At 44.8% G+C, this 20,172-nt stretch overlaps 3 protein-coding genes across 3 annotated transcripts; 2 read left to right on the forward strand and 1 right to left on the reverse strand.

The window, feature by feature from the left end:
• The first annotated feature begins 2,636 nt into the window (after positions 1–2,636).
• LOC128715120 (gremlin-1-like) lies at positions 2,637–3,455 on the forward strand. Its single transcript, XM_053810001.1, has one exon. It carries the CDS (start codon positions 2,637–2,639, stop codon positions 3,453–3,455), a length of 819 nt encoding a protein of 272 aa, XP_053665976.1.
• A 7,266-nt stretch (positions 3,456–10,721) lies between these two features.
• LOC128712322 (uncharacterized) lies at positions 10,722–11,349 on the reverse strand. Its single transcript, XM_053807218.1, has 2 exons — positions 11,109–11,349; positions 10,722–11,029 (listed from the first exon to the last, which is right to left on the reverse strand). The coding sequence occupies exons 1-2, from the start codon at positions 11,347–11,349 to the stop codon at positions 10,722–10,724; spliced, it is 549 nt and encodes a 182-aa protein (XP_053663193.1).
• A 5,732-nt stretch (positions 11,350–17,081) lies between these two features.
• Positions 17,082–18,211, forward strand: LOC128712323 (elastin-like). The gene is made up of 3 exons (XM_053807219.1): positions 17,082–17,106; positions 17,180–17,509; positions 17,577–18,211. Exons 1-3 carry the CDS (start codon positions 17,082–17,084, stop codon positions 18,209–18,211), a joined length of 990 nt encoding a protein of 329 aa, XP_053663194.1.
• Positions 18,212–20,172: the final 1,961 nt, after the last annotated feature.

Genomic DNA, 20,172 nt, shown 5'->3' on the forward strand with positions numbered 1-20,172 from the left:
AGCGAGTTGTTGTTTTGACCGGGCATATAATTGACTTGTCGGGCAAGTTGTTGAATTGTACAGTAGATGGCGTTGACATGTTCAGCAGAACTATTGAGCAATCTATTGAATGATGTTTGGCAACACTGCTGCTAGCAAAGTGCACAGCGAATAGCAACGCAGCTTCTGTCAAATCCATAGCAACCGCGTTGCCAACAATAACATTTTACCGTCGCTGTAGCGTTCGTTCGTATAGTTCACTCATCCTACTGTTTCAGAAATGTCATTAATTGCTCCTACTTTCGAAGGGTTGCTCGCTCAACCTGCTGTTCCTGGTCGCTCCACCTACGTTACATTCCGTTGAACCTGCGCTATATGTCGTTAATCCTGCGTTACAGGCAGTTCAAAGTTAGAAGCCGTTCAATGTGCATCATTCAACCTGCTTGAACTTGAACTAACTCATTTAATTACATTTACATTTGCATCTGCAATGCGATCTGCAGCAACATAATCTGACGAACGAAGTTCATTCGTTCCCTTAAAAGAACTGATCGAACCGTACAGGTTTCGTTCGTGCGATCCAACTCCACTTAGAACCAGAACTTATGTTTGAACCAGTGCTGAAATCATTTGAAATCAATGTTTAGGTGCCAGAAAATTATGCCTCAACGCGGCATCAATTGTGACACACATCAATTTTAGTGTCAAGAGTGTTCTGTCCACTGTGCAATGCGTGAGCTACGCTTTTATGAAATCATCACCGGTTCGTCTGGTACCGATTCCGTCGAGATTCACTCATGAATGGGCGCTCCGTCCGTTGATGTACACCGTCGTCACCGGGACCGATTGGTGTGTTTGCTCTCCGAGGCCAGGCAATACACACACGCCTCACTTATCTTCCGTCGACGCGTGTGCCAAAAACGGCACACCGCGGCCGGAACGGTACACACTGGATGTTGTTTTGTTAAAAAAAAAATAAAACCCATTGTTGACATCACACACCGGCACGGGTGGCGCGCGTATATGAGCACGATTGCGTTGCCATTTTGCTCCAGTGTGTTGGCTCCGCGTTGTCACTGCACGCTTCTTGAACGCGGGCGCACGCGGCTCTTAACGCGGCGACAACACCGACGCGATCGCACGTGGGGTACCCGGTGCTGGCTGTTTGGCTGGAGCGCTAAGAAAGTGTGCATACCCCCGCGCGGAAAACAAAAGCGAAAAGCACCGGGGGCAATAAAATGTACCAAAACGAGATGGAGCGCGGTGTGGCCGAGCCGAGCAAACAACAGAAAAATATATATATATATCCGCGGCTCGGAGTAGAGCAGAAAACCCAGCGGAATTGCGGAGGCCATCGGTTTCGTGAACGGGATTTTGGTTTTAAATGGATGAATCGCGTATCTCGTGCGCGTACGCGACCGTCGAGACCCCGATGCGCAAACGTCCAGCCCACGCGCCCACAAGTGCGGCGAAGTAGTCCTCCGCAGGGGGTTGGTGTGCAGGGAGAGCATTTAGTTTTTACGACTTGCCGGCCGATTTGTTGGGCTGATTTTTCTCGCGTGACGGCGACCGATCCGAACGCACGCAACGCGATCGCACGGCAGGGAACGGTCGCAACACTCGCGCCATTGAGTGACGCGGTACATGGTAGTAGCAAGTAGAAGTAGTAATAGAGAACCATCAACTTCCCCCTCGCACTACAATCCCCTCCTCCACCAGTCATTTCATTCATGGGCTGGAGTATTTTCCAGGCTTCATTCATGAAAAAATCCCGTCCGCCCGTGGAAGCAGTGTGGTCGCTTCCTAAGCCAATCTGCACACCGGGTGCATACGACCAGCATGCACCGATCGTCTTACGCGCATATCTCTCTGTATGTGTGTGGGGAGAGCATTATTCAATTCGGTGCTGTTGCAGATCAACGGGGGAAGATGCATCCCGGAGGGGAGGGATGGCCTCCGGACGACGAGACCGAGCGGTGAGGCACGCCGGGGGAAAAGAAAAAGTTTTGTGGCGCCGGTCTCAAGTGTCTGGCGCGGGTCCCCCGTACGGTTCGCATTAGGTGGGAAGTGCTGTGCGGGCTACAACAATGTCTCGTTTTGGTTTTTGTGTGTAGGACGGTTTTGGGTTGGCCTGCTGCCTGCTTGGCTGTGCGGCGGCTGCGGCGACCCTCCGGAGTGCGCGTTCGACCCGAAAAGGGCCCAGGTTTTGGAGGTGCCGGCAGCCAACGCCGGGTACGCCTCCGGATCGGTTCGTGGATGTTCGTGGTTGTGATTATCTTCCTTTTGAAAATTTATTTCATTAGATGATGATGTGGAATGGTCTATTCCCCGGGAAAGATTCTTGATGAATCGGTGAGTTTTGGGGGGAGGGGAAGGAAGAAAAAAGGTAGCGATCATTTTCATTTTTATTAAAATTTCTTAGAAGTCGAATTTATGAGTCGAATATCAATTTTTGATCAAAGTTTCCCATTAGTGTGGGGTCTGATTCTCTGTTTCAATGATTCCTAACCTTTGAGCTTGTCCGTCATGTTGGCCTCCAAGAGGCATGTTCTGCCATTGCTCTGAGGATTAATGAATCTTTCGAGAGTCTCCGTCTGATTCGAATGACTCTTCACATTCATTAAGCACACCACTCTTTCCCATTACTTCCGTTGCAGATGAATCTACCGATGAAGTTGCTGGCGCTGCTATCGCTACTGCTAGTCCACTCGTCCGGCCACCGGATACAGCTGTCCGACTCCATACTGGACATCATCAACACCCGGCACGTGGAGCAAATATTGGCCGAGCGGCGGGCGAATGCGTCGCGCGAGAACGAGAAACGCTACCTGGTGCAAAACGACCTGGACGAGGACGTCACGGAGGACGGGGCGGATCTCTACCAGACGCCCGAGGTGGCGATCGATTTCGACTTCCACGGTCGGCGCCAGGGCGGCCACGGGTCACGGCACGCCATGCCCCACACCCCGGTGTCGCACAACGGGTCCGGCGGTGGCGCCGGCGGTTCGGGCGATCTGCTCGCCGACCTGCACGCCTACCGGGGCGACAAGCTGCTGAAGTCGAGCAAGAACGCACTGCTGGTAACGCGCAAGGAGTATCTGAAGAAGGACTGGTGCAAGACGGAACCGCTGGTGCAGCGGATCCGCGAGGAGGGCTGCCTGAGCCGGACGATCGTGAACCGCTTCTGCTACGGCCAGTGCAACTCGTTCTACATCCCGAAGTCGCCGAAGCGCAGGCGGCACGGTGGCAAACCGACCGTCGCCAGCTACGCGGCCAGCAGCCGGCGCGATCTGGACGGGGACTTCGAGGACGAGGATCTGACCGGGCCCGCGTTCCGCTCGTGCGCCTTCTGCAAGCCGAAGAAGTTCACCTGGGTGACGGTGACGTTGCGCTGCCCGTCGCTCGTACCGCAGCTGCGGCGGAAACGCATCCAACGCATCAAGCAGTGCAAGTGCATCGCCGAACCGTTGCATTGAAGCAATTCGTGTGTGTGCGTGCGTGTGTGTGTGTTTAAGAGCGTATATGTGTCCGTGTGCGTGGCTGTGTGAATGTGTGCTGGATGGTTAGGTTTACGTTGGAATAGTATTATTGTTCGTATTATGTAGCTGTTACTAGTATGTTTCTCTCTTCTGTCCCGTTGTTGTTTCACCCTTGTCTCAGTAATTATGTAGCGTACACATTTTGTAGCATTCGTGCATTTTGGGGCCTGCGCCATCCACGGTTGTGGGTCGGGCTGCTGTTGGGGAATGGTTGGGAAAACTTCACCAACCACCCTGCATGGCCCGAGCATAGTTTAGTTGGTCCATCTTTGTTGTGAAAGGTGAGGGTTATGTTGTTTGTTTTTGTTTTTTGGAGACGAGTTGTAGCTTACGGGGCCAGCACGAAGCACGAACATCCTTCAGCCAGTCGCGACCGGGGCGGCCCGGTGTATGGCCAACCTTCCATTTACGTCCAGGCTGGTGAGGCGAGCGATAAAGCGAAGGTGTCGCGGTCCTCATTTGGGGGAAGGATGCGACACACAGCAGATGCCGCACCGGTCTCGAAAACGGCCGCACGTCACCCGTAGGAAGGTGGTAATTTTGTTCGCCTTAGAATGATGAATGGATGCGCGAATTTGCCAAAAGCAGAGAGAGGGAGGGAGGGAGAGCATCCGGGACCCCCTCGTGTACATGTGGGCGCATCAACGATGTAAATTCGTTTCCGCGGCTGCGTTCAGAATGGGGAATTGCGATGGGGGAAAGTCCCAGGTTTGGAATGTTGGCGAGGTGTCATAGGCCGTCATAAATGGGAAATGTTATAATGATCGTTTCATGTGTAGCACGTTTGTTACATCAGACGAGCGTTCTGGGATGTTGTGGACGCGCGCGTTCCGCCGGTCAACTTCAAGATTGGACGGAACGTGCTGGAGAAGTATTGTGGGCGCGGGTGTTCTGCCGCTCAACTTCAAGTCTGAGTGGACGCAGTAAGCACTCTGTCACGGTACATTATGGGAAGTTTTGTAAAGTTTGTATCACGCAGTAATGAGCACAATTACGCGGGACACATTCCAGCGCTGGGTTAATAGTAATGAGTTAATGTTCCGATCTGTCCGACATGGACACCCATGCCGCACGGTTGACTCATCATCGCATGGTTTGGCCGTGCACATGCATCTTTGCTGCAGTATTGCGCACGTGACTGCGACACTCGGTAGTGGCCCGGCGATTGATTGGAGTCATTCGTATTGGCTGCACACCCCGCCGGTACTAGCGCTGCGGTACGGATGAGTGATCGCTTTGTGACGCTAACAGCGCTCCAAATTCAGCTGTGCATACGCGGCAACTTACCATGTCCATGAACTTGCTGGTGCCGATCTCTGATGTCATGCTTCGGTGGCATGGCGTGGAGAGAGATGAGCGAGTTGAAACCAACCCCTGCCTGACGGTAGCCGGGGCAGCCACCCTGGAGGAGGCGAGATCTTGGAAGCCCTGACGCTCGCCGTCGATCGCCGATGAGATAATCGTCCGAACTCCAGGGTTCCCCGCCCCCTGGGTGCCTCCTCCCGCCACCCCATCGTCTTCCCCGGGGGGGTGGCGAATAAATTAGTTATGATTGGATGCGAATGGACGGAAGGCAGGTGGTGGGATTGGGTGGGGAACGGAACCGGCAGGTGACAGTCAGGAGGAGAATGTCACCAGCAGAGGACAGGTCACGCGAAACACAAGCCGATACGGCCCGATACCGTGGACGGCGGTGTTGGTCCGGCCGTATCGAAGAAATCGGATAGAGCTAACAGCCATCTCAATGGCGGTGTTAATTATGGGCACCGTTTCCCACCCCACCACCTGTCCAATGCCGAACTCTGGCTGCTGTTGCTGGTGATATTCCCATACGATCGGCGGATCGGATTTCCTGTGCCGCGAAACGATACGCAAAACGACGCAATATTGTGAAGCTGGGCGTGAGTCATAGCACGAGCCTCCACGCGAAAGCTGGTTCGGGGGGTCAGGAGGGATATCTGTAGACATCAAACTACCCGGTGGGGAACTAACGGAGCTACGAATGGGGCAAAATTCTGTCACCAATCGTCTGCATAAGTCACAGCACACACCTTTCAGGTGTGCTAAATTTGTGTCGAAAATGTTGGCTGTTTTTTTGTTGCCGTTGTGTCGATCGCTGCGCATGGAATCACCTGCATCGGACTGCGAGACTCCAGCGATGAATCAGCGCCTTTGGAGTTTCGTGGATTGGCGTACGCAATCGGATACCGAGCACCGGGGCCCGGGCGGCTTTTCGGTGTTTGGCCGATTGCCTGATTGAGCCGAATCGGTCGATCAATTATCGTACGCGACGGGGATCGCAGCTTGATCATACATTTCTTTCCATGGCGGGAGAGGGGGGGGGGGGGGGGGGGGAGGAGGGGGAGAGAGATTGAGCTTTTCCTTTCACGAATGGCGATGGGTTCGTTGGACAGTGGCATCCGTTTATGATGCTAATGTGCGCGAAGCAGGCAGAGGTGACCCGTTGCGTGTAATTTATGTGGATTAATCATCCAAACGATGCGCGAACGGAGCGGATGCACTGGAAGGATAACCCCAAAGGATGCACGGGACAGCAGGGCGCGAAAAACAAGAGGGACGCAAGTCAGCGGAAGGAATGCGCAAGCGAAAAAGTTAAAGCACACACCGAAAAATAAACAAACAAACAAACAAACAAAACAACCCACAAAAACACAATGATAATAATAAAAAACAATGAAGTAATGAAATCGTAACCACCTTTTCTAGTTGTAGTGCAAAACAAAAAAGGGAATATTTATTGTATAGAACAGAACAGACGATGCAAATGGATGGAGGACAATTGGAAGTGGCAGAAAACAAAGCATAAAACATGTAGGAAAAACAAAAAACAAAAACAAAATGGCAAAGCAGCAAGTTATTTAACTGTTTGCAAGTAGCAGCAAAGTTCGAGGCGAAAACCACCAGCAGAGAGCGAGATTCGAATTCGAACGAACGAAAACGAGCGAAAGGGAGCGGGAAAAGTACCATCTGGAGAGGTTTAAAGCAGCGAAATTAGATCCTGCCCGTGAGCGCCATGCCATTGTGGAACAAGTGTTGCGTGTGTCTGTCCGTGTGAGTGTGTGTGTGTATTTTTTGTGTTATCAGTAGGCCAGGTATTTATGGATAGGAAGAAAAAAATCAACCCCCCCATTATTAACTAGCTGATAGTGATGATCACCCGCCCAATCCAACAGCAGTATTGAAGCTATATTAGAGAGCAAAACAGGCAAAGAACACAAAAAAAGCCAATTGTGGCCATTGTGGCTTGTTTCATTTCACATGTCGAATGCTGTAGCAGGCAGCTACGAAAGAGTTAGTTGGTGCTTTTGCAATGAACGTAGGGAAACGCGGTACGGGACAAGCTTCCAGAGTGGCATTTTGAATAAATTAGGAAAACCATAACTGATAAACGTGACGATTGAAATGCTTGAAAAAAGCTTTTGGTTTTATGCAAACTGACGGGAACGAATAGGTTATTTGAGAAAAATGTCGCTTATTTGAATTGCAAACGTGTAATAATTTCTCTCATATAAATATGATAGCGCACTCGAATGGAAAATTCGATATAAAAGAAAAGAAGACCTGACAAATGAACATGTAAAAAAGAAAAAAACAAAGAAACGAAAATCCAGAAACACACACACACACCCAATCTTCAAATCAGATGGTTCCTACAATTGTAATATTAATTAGTTATCGCCCCATTGTTGTTTGTAATTTAATTTCACCCACAAGATGGAGAAAAAAAAATGCGTTAATTGGACCAGTTGTTAAAGGGGCCGCAATTAGCGCTTAAGCGGCTGTTGACGCACACTTGCGCGTCCGTTGTATTACTCGTTCGGATAGCAGCTGGGATGCGATGGCCGTGCTTTTGGAGGAATGGCTGCGCTGGTTTAGGTTAGGTGTGAAGCAATTTGAACGATCGCGCGTGCGTCGAATTGTGGGTCTGAGGGGGGATGGGATCAAACCGTGATGATAAGGCGAATTTCTCCCTTTTTTTTAAAAAAAACAGAACAGGCTTCTTCTATCTAGCCACGAACAGGCACCAAAACTTTGATCGAAACACCACCCCCCGTTAAAAGGGAAAGCTTTTTTTTTGGATAGGATTGGTTAAGCATTTTACTAGCGATCTACGGTCTGTCGAAAGGACACGTGTGTTAACGTTTACTGTACGTTAATTGGAAGCTGTGAGTGGATGGTTAAGGTGACGCAGAACGAAAAAAACAAACAAACAAACCAACAAACAAAACAAATATATTAAAAATAAACCACTACTAAAAGAAAGCACCAATGTTTCTGTTTTTATTTTTAGCTAATCGGTTGGGTATGTATAAAAGTTTTCAGCGTTTTTCTCCCCGATAGTTGAGGTTGTATAGTGCAAAAATGATTAAACAGTGTCGTATTCAGAGGATGGACCACCAGAATCTACATAGATTTTCCAACAGTCTGACAAATTGGGACAAATTCAAACGAATTACCTCACAATTAGTGGTTAGTAGTTGTAAAAAAGTGTATTCTGGTAAGACCTTTCTATGTAGACTGGAATAATCGCGGGCGAGTCACTCAATTCCATTATTCAAACTTTCTCATCGAATTTAATCGAATTTAATCGAATAGTCCTCAAATAGTTTTTAACCGGAGGTGCAAATGTGCTCGAGGACTTCCATTTGCTTTTGGTATCAAATGTCAATCAAATTTTGCTTTTTTGTCAACTTGCTTCTAACTGAAGGTAAATGACAGGCTGTGTCACGTCCAAAGAATCATCAAGCTTTTTTTGACTTCTTCATGTCTGGCACGGATAGTCATTCACAAAAGACTCTCAAAGTCAGTAAATACAGATCCTCATTCAGCTAAGACGAGAATTTCTCGTCTTCAAATATTTTAAGATTCTAGGATCGCTTTTTGTCTTCAAAGTTCAAAATGTCACATTTAAAAGTCTTAGATGCGTGTTTCTTCATATTAAACAATATAAGTAACGCTCTTGGCAAATTAAGCTTTTTTCGTCGAAAATTTTAAGATGATTCTCATCGGAAACTAATAAAGAAATAATATTGAATTGAATAAATACAGCTATCATAGTTTAAATGAATATATAACTTAAAAAATAGCAATATAAATAGTCTAATTAAATGAAACAGTTTTAATAACACATTTCAAATCAATTACTTTAACACCTGAGATCTGAAAAAGAAGAAGAAGGCCTAACGTTTTTTTTTGTAAAACATTGGAAACTTTCTTTTGCACCCAACAAAAATCGTTTCCACCGAGAAACTAGCAAGTGCGATTTACACACTAATTTGTTCACTGGTGATCCACCAGGACTGGTGTCAATCGAAGGAAAATGTATCCACGAATTATAAGCATTTCGCGTAATAAATCAATCGGACTGTTGATTGTACCAATTTGTGCCCCTCCTTGCAAAACTGCAACCATGTGTATGTGTTCCGGGCTGCACCGGGAGAAGCGATTTTTCGGTCATTTCCTTCGTTTCCGAGCTACCGCTGCTACCAAATATTACAATGCGCGAGCGTTGTGCGGGACCGCGAAGGGCTAACGGGGAACGAAACCGCGGGTGTGCTTGTTGGTGGACGTGGTACAATAGCTGCTTATTAAATAATAATAACCAGGTCCCGGGGAATCGAATCGCATCCGAGAGAAAAAAAAGGCCCTTGCTTGCGGTGTGCCGTACGGCAGACAACGCGTTCCGTGTAGCGTCGCAGGATTCCCCCGGCAAGGGTGGTGCGTTCGCTACACACGCACGCTATCTTCCTTCGATTCGACTGGTTTTTCATGTTGTTGTGCTTTTTGTTTTGTTTTTGGGGGGGTGAAGAATGGCGCCTAAATTGCGAAAACCGGCCCGGTTTTGTCGGTGGGAAGCCGATGGATTCAGGAAAGGGACCGGACAAAAGAATTGGGCAAGGGTTAATAAAACATCTGTCCATCTGTCTGTGCGCTTGATGTAGTGCTTTCGGTTTCGGTTTGACCAGTCGAGTGGACCGAGGACGCAGCCTGGACGGGTGTGTTTACCAAACAATTGGAGCAAGTTGTCGGGATGCAGTTGTTTGGTTGCAGATTGTTGTACGCTTGGTTTGACCCCAAGAAAGGGCACAAGCTCAAGTTTACTGAGATTTGAGCAGTTGATGCAGGGTGAATGGGGGGGGGGGGGGGGGGGGGGGGGGTGAAAGACAAATCTGTCTGAGCCGAGCATCAGTCGATGAGCAAATATATCTCGAAATTGATTTCTTGCCACCATATGTAACGAGTGATGAATAATATCGGCTTCCAAACCTGAGCCGGGCGGTGATAACTGAATGGCAAGTCATGGGATTTGGTGGACATGAGGTGTGATATATTAAATATGTCGCTTTGCTATTTCACCGAAGATGTGCAATATGAAGCTTTTATAAAATATAATTTCAAACTGAGTTGGGTTGAGACATGTTAAACGGTCAACGATAATGATTGCGAATTCTTCTAATGGAGACCATCTGTCGAGTGGAATAGATTGAATTGAGTCTGTGGTTTCGAAAGCGTTTCCTTCCTGCACCGTCAATATGTCCATCCACAAGGATGACTGACATTACCGCAGTTGACTGCATTCCTTCGGAAGTAAATATCACACACGACATCTTCACGTTCCAAAAACGGTTGGAGAATGTATCCGAAATGCACCAGCTTGCGTAATGAACCATAAAACTGATGCTGCACAACGTACCGGGCAACAATCGACAGACGACAAACTTGGGCGCTCTCGGTCGGTTATCACTTTCAAAGATTAAATTTTGGATTTCTCTACAGTCCTTCAACGAAACGTTCCCGTCGGTTTGGGGACAAACTCCTCCTGGCAGTAAATAGTTGCGCCAGTTGCGATTAGGTTGCAACACGAAGACCATTTCGCCGTCTGGTTGTCTATTGCGCACGACTGGGTTTTGAATGTTGTTATCATTTTCATCCCATTTGCCGTGAGACAACTGATCGTAGACGAACGGCGAGCTGGTTCTTGTTGCTTTCGTTCGGTTTCGCCAACGACACAAGCAAGAAAAACTTAAATTGAGCTACAATAGAGCGACGAGTAACGCTAAAAAAGAAAGAATGTTCTATACACAATTTCCACTCTGATTGCTTGCCGCTTTGCGCGTGTGTGTGTGTGTGTGTGTGTGTGTGAGGGAGAAGAAAAAGTTACAAACTATAAAATACGCACAATCAGCATCGGCGGTATTCCGCCGATGGATCTAGCTGAAGCTGGCTCCGGTACGAGAGTGTGTTCCCGTTCTGCAGTATGGCGAACACAATTTCCGTGTCCTGCGACACCGGCGGTAGCAGTCCCCCTTCTAGTGGCTTTATAATTTCGTACGTTTTCCCACCATCGTCAAACTCGTTGATTCTTGCCATGGCCCACCGGGTTTGGCGTAGCTGCGGATCTACATTGTGACTGCTGGCGGGTGTTGTCACTTCCCTACCGGGCTTTGGACTATTGCGGCGAGACTGAACAATTGCGTCAATGATAATATCTGGGAGGAAAAAAAAAACGGATGGAAAAGTGCTTAAATAACAACACGCTCGTTGGCCGCGATAAACACCGTTACGTACCCATCTCGTCGGTGGAAAGCTTCGGTGCTAAGAGCTGAGGATTCGGAGCTGTTCCGTCGCACACTGGCAAAGCTTCACAGGACCGATAGAAGCTTTCGGTTTTCAGAGGCCCTTCGCTGCCTTTCTGTCCGTGTGCGAAGCAGTTAATTATGCGATCAATTCCATACAATATGGAATCGTCCAACGTGGGGCCGAATAGTTTGAGACGCAAACGGTGCAAGTTGACACTGTTTGCACTCATAGCACAGGACTTATCCGTAATACACTTTAGATTAATTTTGTAAACAAAACAGGCGAAAAATTGGAACTTCTTGTGCAAAAATGTTAAAGAAATTCCACAAAAATGTTCTATGGTTTGCCTAAAAAATAAATCAACGGTAGCTCTGATTGCTGCAAAATGTGATGTTATTTGATTAAAGGCAAAGGCAAAGGCAAGGCAATTTTACAGGCGTGTTTTCCGACTAATTAATAATTGTTATAAATTTAAAATTGTGCATTAATTAAAAAAAAAATATGTACATTCGATACTGTTGGATAAGAAAAAAAAAAAGAGAAAAAAAAACCAAATTTAAAAGATGTAACGTTTTCGTAACGCTAATCATAACCGCGTTTAGCCTAGACACAGTAACGGAACGCTGAAAGATAAATTATAACGCTGCTATAAAATAAAGCTTTTCGTGATATAAAAGCATGCATAGCATGAAAAGCAGGGTTAGAGAACGGATATTAGGATAGTCCTTTAAGCTCTATGCTTTTCGTTATGTTGAATGAGTTTTTCATTTTTGTGTATAAATAAAATAATATAAATTGCAACACCATATTCACTGCAACATTATATAATTAGACAATAATCTAATTAGAGTTCAGTTAGCTTACAATTAAATAAAAAAGGACTACATTATAGGATTAAACCCATTCAACTGTTTTTATTCTTTATTTTTACTATTCATTTTATATCAACTTAAACCATTGTTTTACTTTTCACTAATTTAATTCTTATTTCGTGTAGAATTATTGCTACTTAACTAACATACTTAAATAATTTGTTTTATGCACAAAAAAAAACAACCCGACCAGATTGCTTACAGCTATATGTAACCTAATCTGTGGTAAAATTCACATTAGTTTCCACACATTTTCTTCTCCGCACAGTGAAAAAGGCCCTTTTCCCGGGTGCACTCGTCCTACTTAATAGAATTTATCTAAAAAAACAAAAGTCTAAATAATAATTTAGTGCTATTATAATGAATGGAATTAAATTGAGCAGAATAGAATTAAATCATAGGCAAAATAGGACAACACTGTCCTTCCTGTGGACACGTAGCGATTTGATTTATTTGTTCTTCATTAAAACAGGCTTTTGCATTGGAATGGTGTACGTGAGAATAATAAAAGAAACTATTTATTTGCTTCTTTATTAAATATAGTCAGAAAACAATTTATACTACTGTTTCAAAGATAGATAGATTAGTATTTCTGTGCCTATTAATATATCATAAGAATAGGATTATTTCTCACAAAACAAGCAATATGCAAAATATTAATGCAAATCAAAAAGGGTTCACTAGACCCGATTCCAAGGCGTTGCAAAAGAAATTGCAGATATCTTCGACCGAACGTGGGCAGTGGCCCGGTATACATTGCCAAACAGCAAAGGCACAGCGAAAAATCGATACACAGCGCATAGAATTATGCAGTGCTGCTTTTTTTTATTCCTCCCCAATGTTGTTCCATTACCGGAACTGGTGCTCGCCTTTTCCCCAAGAAACACACGCAGTATGGCGTAATCTTGCCCAACAAAAAATAGAAGGTTCTGTCGTACGCAAACGCTCAGCTTTGCCGTGCTCTTTTTGCTCGCAGCCGTACCATTTTTCCACTGCGCGTTTGGGGCCCGAAAGCTCCGTTGCCAACCGAAAATGGCAACCCAGAATGTATCCATATCAACCGGGGGCCATTTCTGGGGCAAATGATGCGAACGTAACATTACGCCGCGCTGCGTGTACATAGAATCGCACCGGAGTAGGCGGAGTTTAGGCGGCTGTACGGACGGCTGTCCAGGACGAGGCCGTGGGACTGTGGTTGTGGAAGCGCCGGGTGTAGCTTTTCACAACCTGCCGTGTGGGTGGACGGGTGCGCTGTTTTCCCGCTGTAAATTAGTTCGCGTGTCATTAAAAAGTGATTCCGAAAGGCAGCGGGGAATTGCAAATATTGGGTACACGTTTCATAGAGATTCAAGGCTGTGATGCAGCTGGGCGGTACGAATGTGAATCTTAGCATCATGAAGCTGATGAACGAGGGATGTAAAATTCCTTATCGCATACCATTGACGGTTGTTACATAAGGCATGCAAATACCAGATTCACAGAAAAGGAAATTAGAACTCATTAGAATAAGATGGCATTGCTTGTAGGAGAGCTTCGCTGTTTTTAGCTTGTGAAGCCATAGTAAAAAAGGTGTATAAGTTTCTTGAATATTTATTAATGAATTATACATTTAAGAACTGTTTCTAACTGAGTACTGAGTTTCTGTTTGGTAAGGCAGCGATAATCGCTCGAGCGTAAAAATACGCACGCCTCTACGCACACTGAGGAGGTAATCGCACAAGCGTAATTTGACAGCTGAGTTAGATTATAGTACAAAATCTAACCTGAAAGGAGTAGAATTGATCTAAAATAGCTTCCTTTGTCGTATAAAACATTTGTTTTTAGTTTATTTGACGAATTCTATGAAATAGTAGCCTTGTTTGCTGAATACATTTGTGCGGAGAAGGAAGTCAACTTATAACTTTGAAGTACCAACTTTCTAACTGCTTTTACTATGAATATCTTCTGTTACTTTATTTATTTTTTATTAGTAATAAGTAAGTTGCGTAAGTAGTAAGTAGTGCGCCTTTCCCATATGACAGTAAGTATACAGTTCCCGCGTGCTTGCTAAGTTAGTATACGGTATATAAGAAAATACGTACGCATGTACACTCCATGTACTACATGGAATTGAGTATTCCCCTGTGTACTAGGTTTGCACTATTTTTGTAGCCGTATACTATCCTATTATTCCTCGTATACTAGGTATGTACTAGTTTAGTATACGGTTACTATTATAATGTTCGTATACTATTTCAGCCTTTAACTATATACTTGGTTTGTACTATTTTAGCATCCGTGTACTATTTTAGTAACCGTATACTATTTTGATAATAACTCGTATATTAGGTTTGTATCATTTTAGTATAATGCTATTGAAATGGTATACGGTTACTAAAATAGTATTAGTTTTTTTTTCGTTAGAACGGCCTGGCCGTATCGACTTATTTTACCAGGTCGCCGGATATTCAGTCCTTGCTACGGGGGATTGGCCCGGATGGGATTTGGTCCGTTCCGTTCGTGTGAAGACCGGCGCCACTACCACCATGCCATCGGGCCGCCCCTACTAAAATAGTATTCGGTTACTAAAATAGTAAAAACCTAGCATACATGGAAAATAGTTTATGGATAAATAAAACAGTATATGGAAACTAAAATAGTGCAAACCCTGTATACGGGGAAATGCTAAAATAGTATACGGATACTGATATAGTATCATGGTATCAAAATAGTATACGGATACTAAAATAGTACAATGTCTGGTGCATGGTGAAATACTAAAATAGTCTACGGTTAGTAAAATAGTAATAGTTAAGTTAGTTATTGTTGGCTTTTCTCTGCGCTTAACGTATTCAGAAAATCATTCGACTTTTTGAAAGAATACATTAAAATGAAATAAAAACAGACATTTTGTATGAAAAAGAAAATTTTCAACTTTTTGCTTAGATTTTGTGCTATAAATGAAACTCAGTTGCAAAATTTACAAAAACTGCTACAGTCTTTTCCCGAGTTTGCCGAGGGTTCACTTGTAAAGTCGTTAATAGTTAGTATTCAGTGATCGATTTCTTCTTTTCACGTTACGAAGCACATTAATAATCGATTTTTTTACGTTTGTTTCGACAATTAGAGGATTTTTTTTACCAAAGTTAATGTTTTAATTATCAACATTTTACGTACTTTTAGGAAAATTTAAAATTTGACAAATACAAACTTCAATTATGCATACAAAAATACACGAATTGGCAAAATTTTGGGATACGCGTATCTCGAAATCGCGTAAATTTTGTCAGAATACACCGCGTTTTGCGCTCGAGTGGTTACCGCTACCTAAGGACCTCTTCTGTTCCCGTTTTCAAATAAATTTGATACTGAAATCTCATGATGTTAACAAAAATTCCACTTTGGACAAACTCCAGCTACACAAATATTAAACGGAGAATCATTCTCAAATTAAATGCAGGTTGACTTCAACCAAGGTTTCCCTTCCTTTCTTTCCTTTATCGAAAAGCAACCGCTACGCTACCGTCTATCTACAGTCAAGGAGATAATAAAATACCTTTTCCACGTGCTGTAACTCATCAACGCAAAGCGTTACTATGGGAACGACACGGTTCAACAAGCACGAGGTATGCACTTTTGCGAGAGCATTTTTACGCATACCACAGATGGCGCATGTGGTCTCCATGACAAACAAGACACATGAAGGTAAAAAATAAAGTTGTTGCGTTGAATAGTTACAAACTGTCTGCCGAAAAACGATGATCTAGTGTGAAGTATCACTACAATACCCCAAATATTATGGCCAAAAAGTTTCAGGTCAAACAAACTGGCCCCTAGCGTAGACGCCTTGGCAGAACAGCCCAGAACTCCCTCGTTGGTGCTCATTACATTCCTTAGTGCTCGAGTTACTGTTAAGTGACTGTTTGAACGACTTTATTAACTTCCGCCAGGACCGATGGTAAAAGATTCGAGCAATGTTGTCAACATCCGACGCGAGTCGGCAACTCGCCTCACGGGTAAACATCGAAACCGTCGATAGGCTCGTGCCGGTAGGGCGAATGAAGCAAACAATTCGTTCGTTCCACCCGGCCGGGGATGGCTTTCGGGATAAAAAGGATGACGAGGGGGGGGCAGTTTGCTTTGCTGCTTGCATCTTTTGCCGTACGGTTCTTTCTCCTACCGACAAGTTATTACTCTCTCGAGCTGCGGAACGACCCAAGGGTGCAGGAGTGAAGTGGCAATAAGTTGGCACCAACGGGATACGGGGTGGCGTAGTGGTTTGGGGGTGAAATTCTGGGAATACCTTGGACGCGTGTCGGTTTGCGATCGACCGTAACCGTGATGGGATGGGCATCGGATTGGAAGTCACCATGCAGCACCCGGCCAAAGGATGGCAGCAGAACGTACGCTTCGAATGTATCGCGAGACGCTACGTAGGATGGGTAGGGTGGGATGAATGGAGCGAGAACCGAAAAAAAATGACACCCGGATTAAATCGAGTGTACGACACTGATAAGATTGGATAAGAAATAAGTATGCGTTTATGATGAACAAGCAGTGTAGTGCGATGAACGCTATGATTGATAGTAGCAGCTGATGCAACTGCTGAGGACTTCATCACAAAAAACATCACGCTGTTATTTGATGCTTTACCACCAACAAATTACTACAGCTAAACATGTTGTTTGTTCTTGTTAGCAAGTAAAAACAGCTTAACAACACACATTCGTATCCAACCGAACTTAATTGCGTTGTTGCTTTTTTTTCGCGAATATGCAAAGCGACTTCATTCTGTGGATTCACAACAGTATCATGTGTGTAGTCATTTTTGTGGTCTGCCAGTTCAACGATAAGTAGTAAAAATGATTGACTCTGCACGTTTTCCATTATGAGGTAAGCGAAACGAAGCAAAAAGACGTCCGATACGGAACTGGAGGATGCAGTTAGTTGAGCGCTCTTTCGAAGCAGCGCGTCGTCTAGATTGTTTACCGTCTGTAGAGCCGTAGCCACACGCCCAACCTGATAAACCCAGGCTACTTTTCATAACAGTTACTTAAGATGCACACGCACGCCGCGGCACGTTTCAGTAGGCAGACCGAATGTGTCCAACATGCGTCGTACGTCCGTTGTGTCCGGTGAGTTAGTAAGAAGGGTTTGGTACCGCTTTAAGTGCTGCGGTGTAATGCATCTTATGCTTTTGTGTTTCAGCAATGGTGCGTTCGTCTGGAGCGATTATACTGCTCACTGCGGTGCTCGTTGTAGTGCTTCCGATTGAAAGAACCTCGGCATATACTGTGGAACGGGCGGCAACTGTAGAGCTGCTACCGAACGATCTGATCAGTGAGGACCGGGAGCGAGATGAAGCGAACAAGGTTATCGCCACACCGAAGCAGGTGATCGAGAATCAAGTGTCGAAAACGTGGAAAACGATCGTGAGGCAGATGCTTGACGATACAACTACCGGGCTGAAGCAGAAGCGAACGGTGTCCCAGCTCGGCAGTGCGCTGGTCGTAGTGGAGTTGCTGTTATTGTGCAGGAGTACGTAGCTTTCACTAGACCATCAAGACTGTTAATGTGCGCTAATGGTTACAATTACTTCTGGCAGAGATGGCTCTTGCAGGTTTAATACCACCTCATCCTTTGTTTAACTTTGGACGACAAGGACCGCTAAACGCAGTGTATGCCGCAGCACCGGAACCAGTTTCGGATATCGTAAGTTACCCAGCGGGTGGTGTGGTTCCCGATTTGAGTGCCACAAACAATGTTGTCCCGGGAGCTCCCGATGTCCAAGGAATGATACCGACTGGTGGTGGAGGAATATTACCAGGAAGAGGATCTCCAATACCAGGAGGACTTGCTGGTGAATATCTGAACCCTGTGAGTCCTACAGAGAACGTCCTACCAGTAGCTGGCGCTGTTCCGTATATTCCGGATGCTTCGGCTGCCCATGGAATGATACCATCTGCTGGAGGCTTACCTGTTGGAGGTTCCTCACTAACTGGAGCTGTTGCCGGCACAGGGACACTTGGCGCTGTTCCGTATATTCCGGATGCTTCGGCTGCCCATGGAATGATACCATCTGCTGGTGGCTTACCTGTTGGAGGCTCCTCACTAACTGGCGGTGTTGCCGGCACAGGGACACTTGGTAGCGCAGTTCCGTCTACAGGGGCGATTAGTGGCGGAGTAGCTCCTTTACCAATTCCCGCTGCTAACCCTGCAGGGAGTTATGGGTTATTGTGAGTAAGGGGGAGCTCTTTTGGTGGAACACCCGTGTACCAAAATTAAGAGAAATAAGCTATTCATCAGTTATTAGTAGAACAGTAGGTTCGAGAATTTGTAGTAAGTTTTTTATGTGAAAACTTGTTTGAGATTTACGCTGATGACTTTCGTGTTATAAATACCAAATAAAAATTATAGTGTGTATATTTTTGCTTATCAACCGCTACGGATGTTTTAGTCTGTTGAAAAGTCCTCAGAGCTGGTTGCGTCCGGGGCCGCCGGGGTAAATAAAAATCAGTTGACAACCAGCACAACAGCGCTTAACTTAATGACAACATTCTTGTCTTTCATTAATTTTGCCACAAGGAAATATGTAAGTTTGGCATTTTGGGCGACTTTAATGGTGCGTTTTAGAGCTGGGAAATTTAATTATTTTCAAGGATTTAATTCCGAGTTAAAGAGTTGAAATAAAGATTTAACTCTTAAACGCACTTTTCAAGATTTCAATTATTTCTAATAAGCGACGGGGAGTTCGACGAGGTAGATCGTGAGTTGAAGGTCGCCTTGAAGAGTTAAATCATAATTATTTTGAATGTTTGAATACTTTGTGAATCAGTTAAATCGTAAAGAGTTATAAATACTTTTCTTGGAGGGTGGAATTACAGACAGGTTATTAACAAAATTATTAAAAAAAATTAGTTGTTCTTGAATCGTTGTCGCTCACTAGTGCTCACATCACTATCACGTTCACTTAACTTAAAGAAAACATTAAAATCTATAAGCCTTACCTCAAATGCTTAAGCTATTGTTCAGCAATTGTTACTACACTTATTATTGCCACATTCAGCAGAAATTCGAACCCCAATCTTTAGTGTAACAATTGGCATTCGGCCTACGGTGTCATCGAAATTGGATAATTTATTTAAGAACTTCTCTCAATGTAAGATGCTATGATGCTATGCTATGAATTGTTATGATCGGCGTTTTGTTCAGAGCAAGATGAGTCAGACACGGACTGGATGCTCTTCTATATGGTTGAGTCAAGTGCAGTTTCTTCAAGATGAATCAGACACGGACTGGATGCTCTTCTATATGGTTTGTAATAAAAGATATTTATTCTGATAATCTAGGCTACTTATGCGTATCCAATCAAAGTAACTGGTTGGTACGTCAATCTAAGTGAGCATAACAAATTATTGGAATAGGTGGGAAATTCTTCTTTATCGGCACAATAACCTCAAGAGGTCTAAGCCTGTCATTTATGGTTTTCTGTGACTACCGGATGGGATTTTGGTCCGGTCCGTTCGTGTCAAGATCGGCGCCACTATCATCATGCCTCCGGGCGGTCCCAAGTCCCAAGAGGAGACATACTATCCTTTTATTTATTATAGCTCAATATTCGTCACCGTCGTACCAGTGTCTTGGAGAGCTAATTTAAAATGTTGTCACAATAGTAAACTAATACTTTTAAGCGTGCATGCTAGAGCGAAAGTTTCTTTACTCTTAAATAATATATTTCAGATTGTAATTCTAAAAATAATGCCCGATTTGTTGTCACTGTTTTGGAACGCAAAAGAGCTCTCCTTTTCCATTTATAACTTGACAAAGCACAAGGTGACATTACCCACCCTGCTAGAGTGGTCCATCGTTGCTGCGGTGTGGGGCGAACGAAAGCAAACGCTAAAATTAACCATTTCCATCGTTTTTCTCTGCGTTTAAATAAAGTCTACTTTTCCATTAAACTCGGCGTCTAGCCGGTAATGTGATTTCCACCAACTTTCTCCAGCACAAAAACCAGACAGAAATGTTCGAATCGTATATGAATGTGCAATAAAGGGAATGTCAAAATGGAACGAAGGAAGGACAAAAAAAGGAACGCTTCCATCACCCACTATTGTGTTGCATTTTTATCCACGGGTCCGAACGAAGGTCGGAAGCCATTGCGGTTTGCTGGGAACGGTGTGTAGGATTCTATCGACGCA

This window comes from Anopheles marshallii, chromosome 3 (assembly GCF_943734725.1).
Source record: "Anopheles marshallii chromosome 3, idAnoMarsDA_429_01, whole genome shotgun sequence".
In the NCBI taxonomy this organism is placed as follows: domain Eukaryota; kingdom Metazoa; phylum Arthropoda; class Insecta; order Diptera; family Culicidae; genus Anopheles; species Anopheles marshallii.

Coding starts and splice junctions, on each gene's coding strand:
- LOC128712322 (XM_053807218.1), bottom strand. CDS start 11,349: ATGAGTGCAAACAGTGTCAACTTGCACCGTTTGCGTCTCAAACTATTC. Junction 11,030..11,108: donor GCTTTCCACCGACGAGATGG/GTACGTAACGGT, acceptor TTTTCCTCCCAG/ATATTATCATTGACGCAATT.
- LOC128715120 (XM_053810001.1), top strand. CDS start 2,637: ATGAATCTACCGATGAAGTTGCTGGCGCTGCTATCGCTACTGCTAGTC.
- LOC128712323 (XM_053807219.1), top strand. CDS start 17,082: ATGCGTCGTACGTCCGTTGTGTCCG. Junction 17,107..17,179: donor TCGTACGTCCGTTGTGTCCG/GTGAGTTAGTAA, acceptor TTTGTGTTTCAG/CAATGGTGCGTTCGTCTGGA. Junction 17,510..17,576: donor GTTGCTGTTATTGTGCAGGA/GTACGTAGCTTT, acceptor TACTTCTGGCAG/AGATGGCTCTTGCAGGTTTA.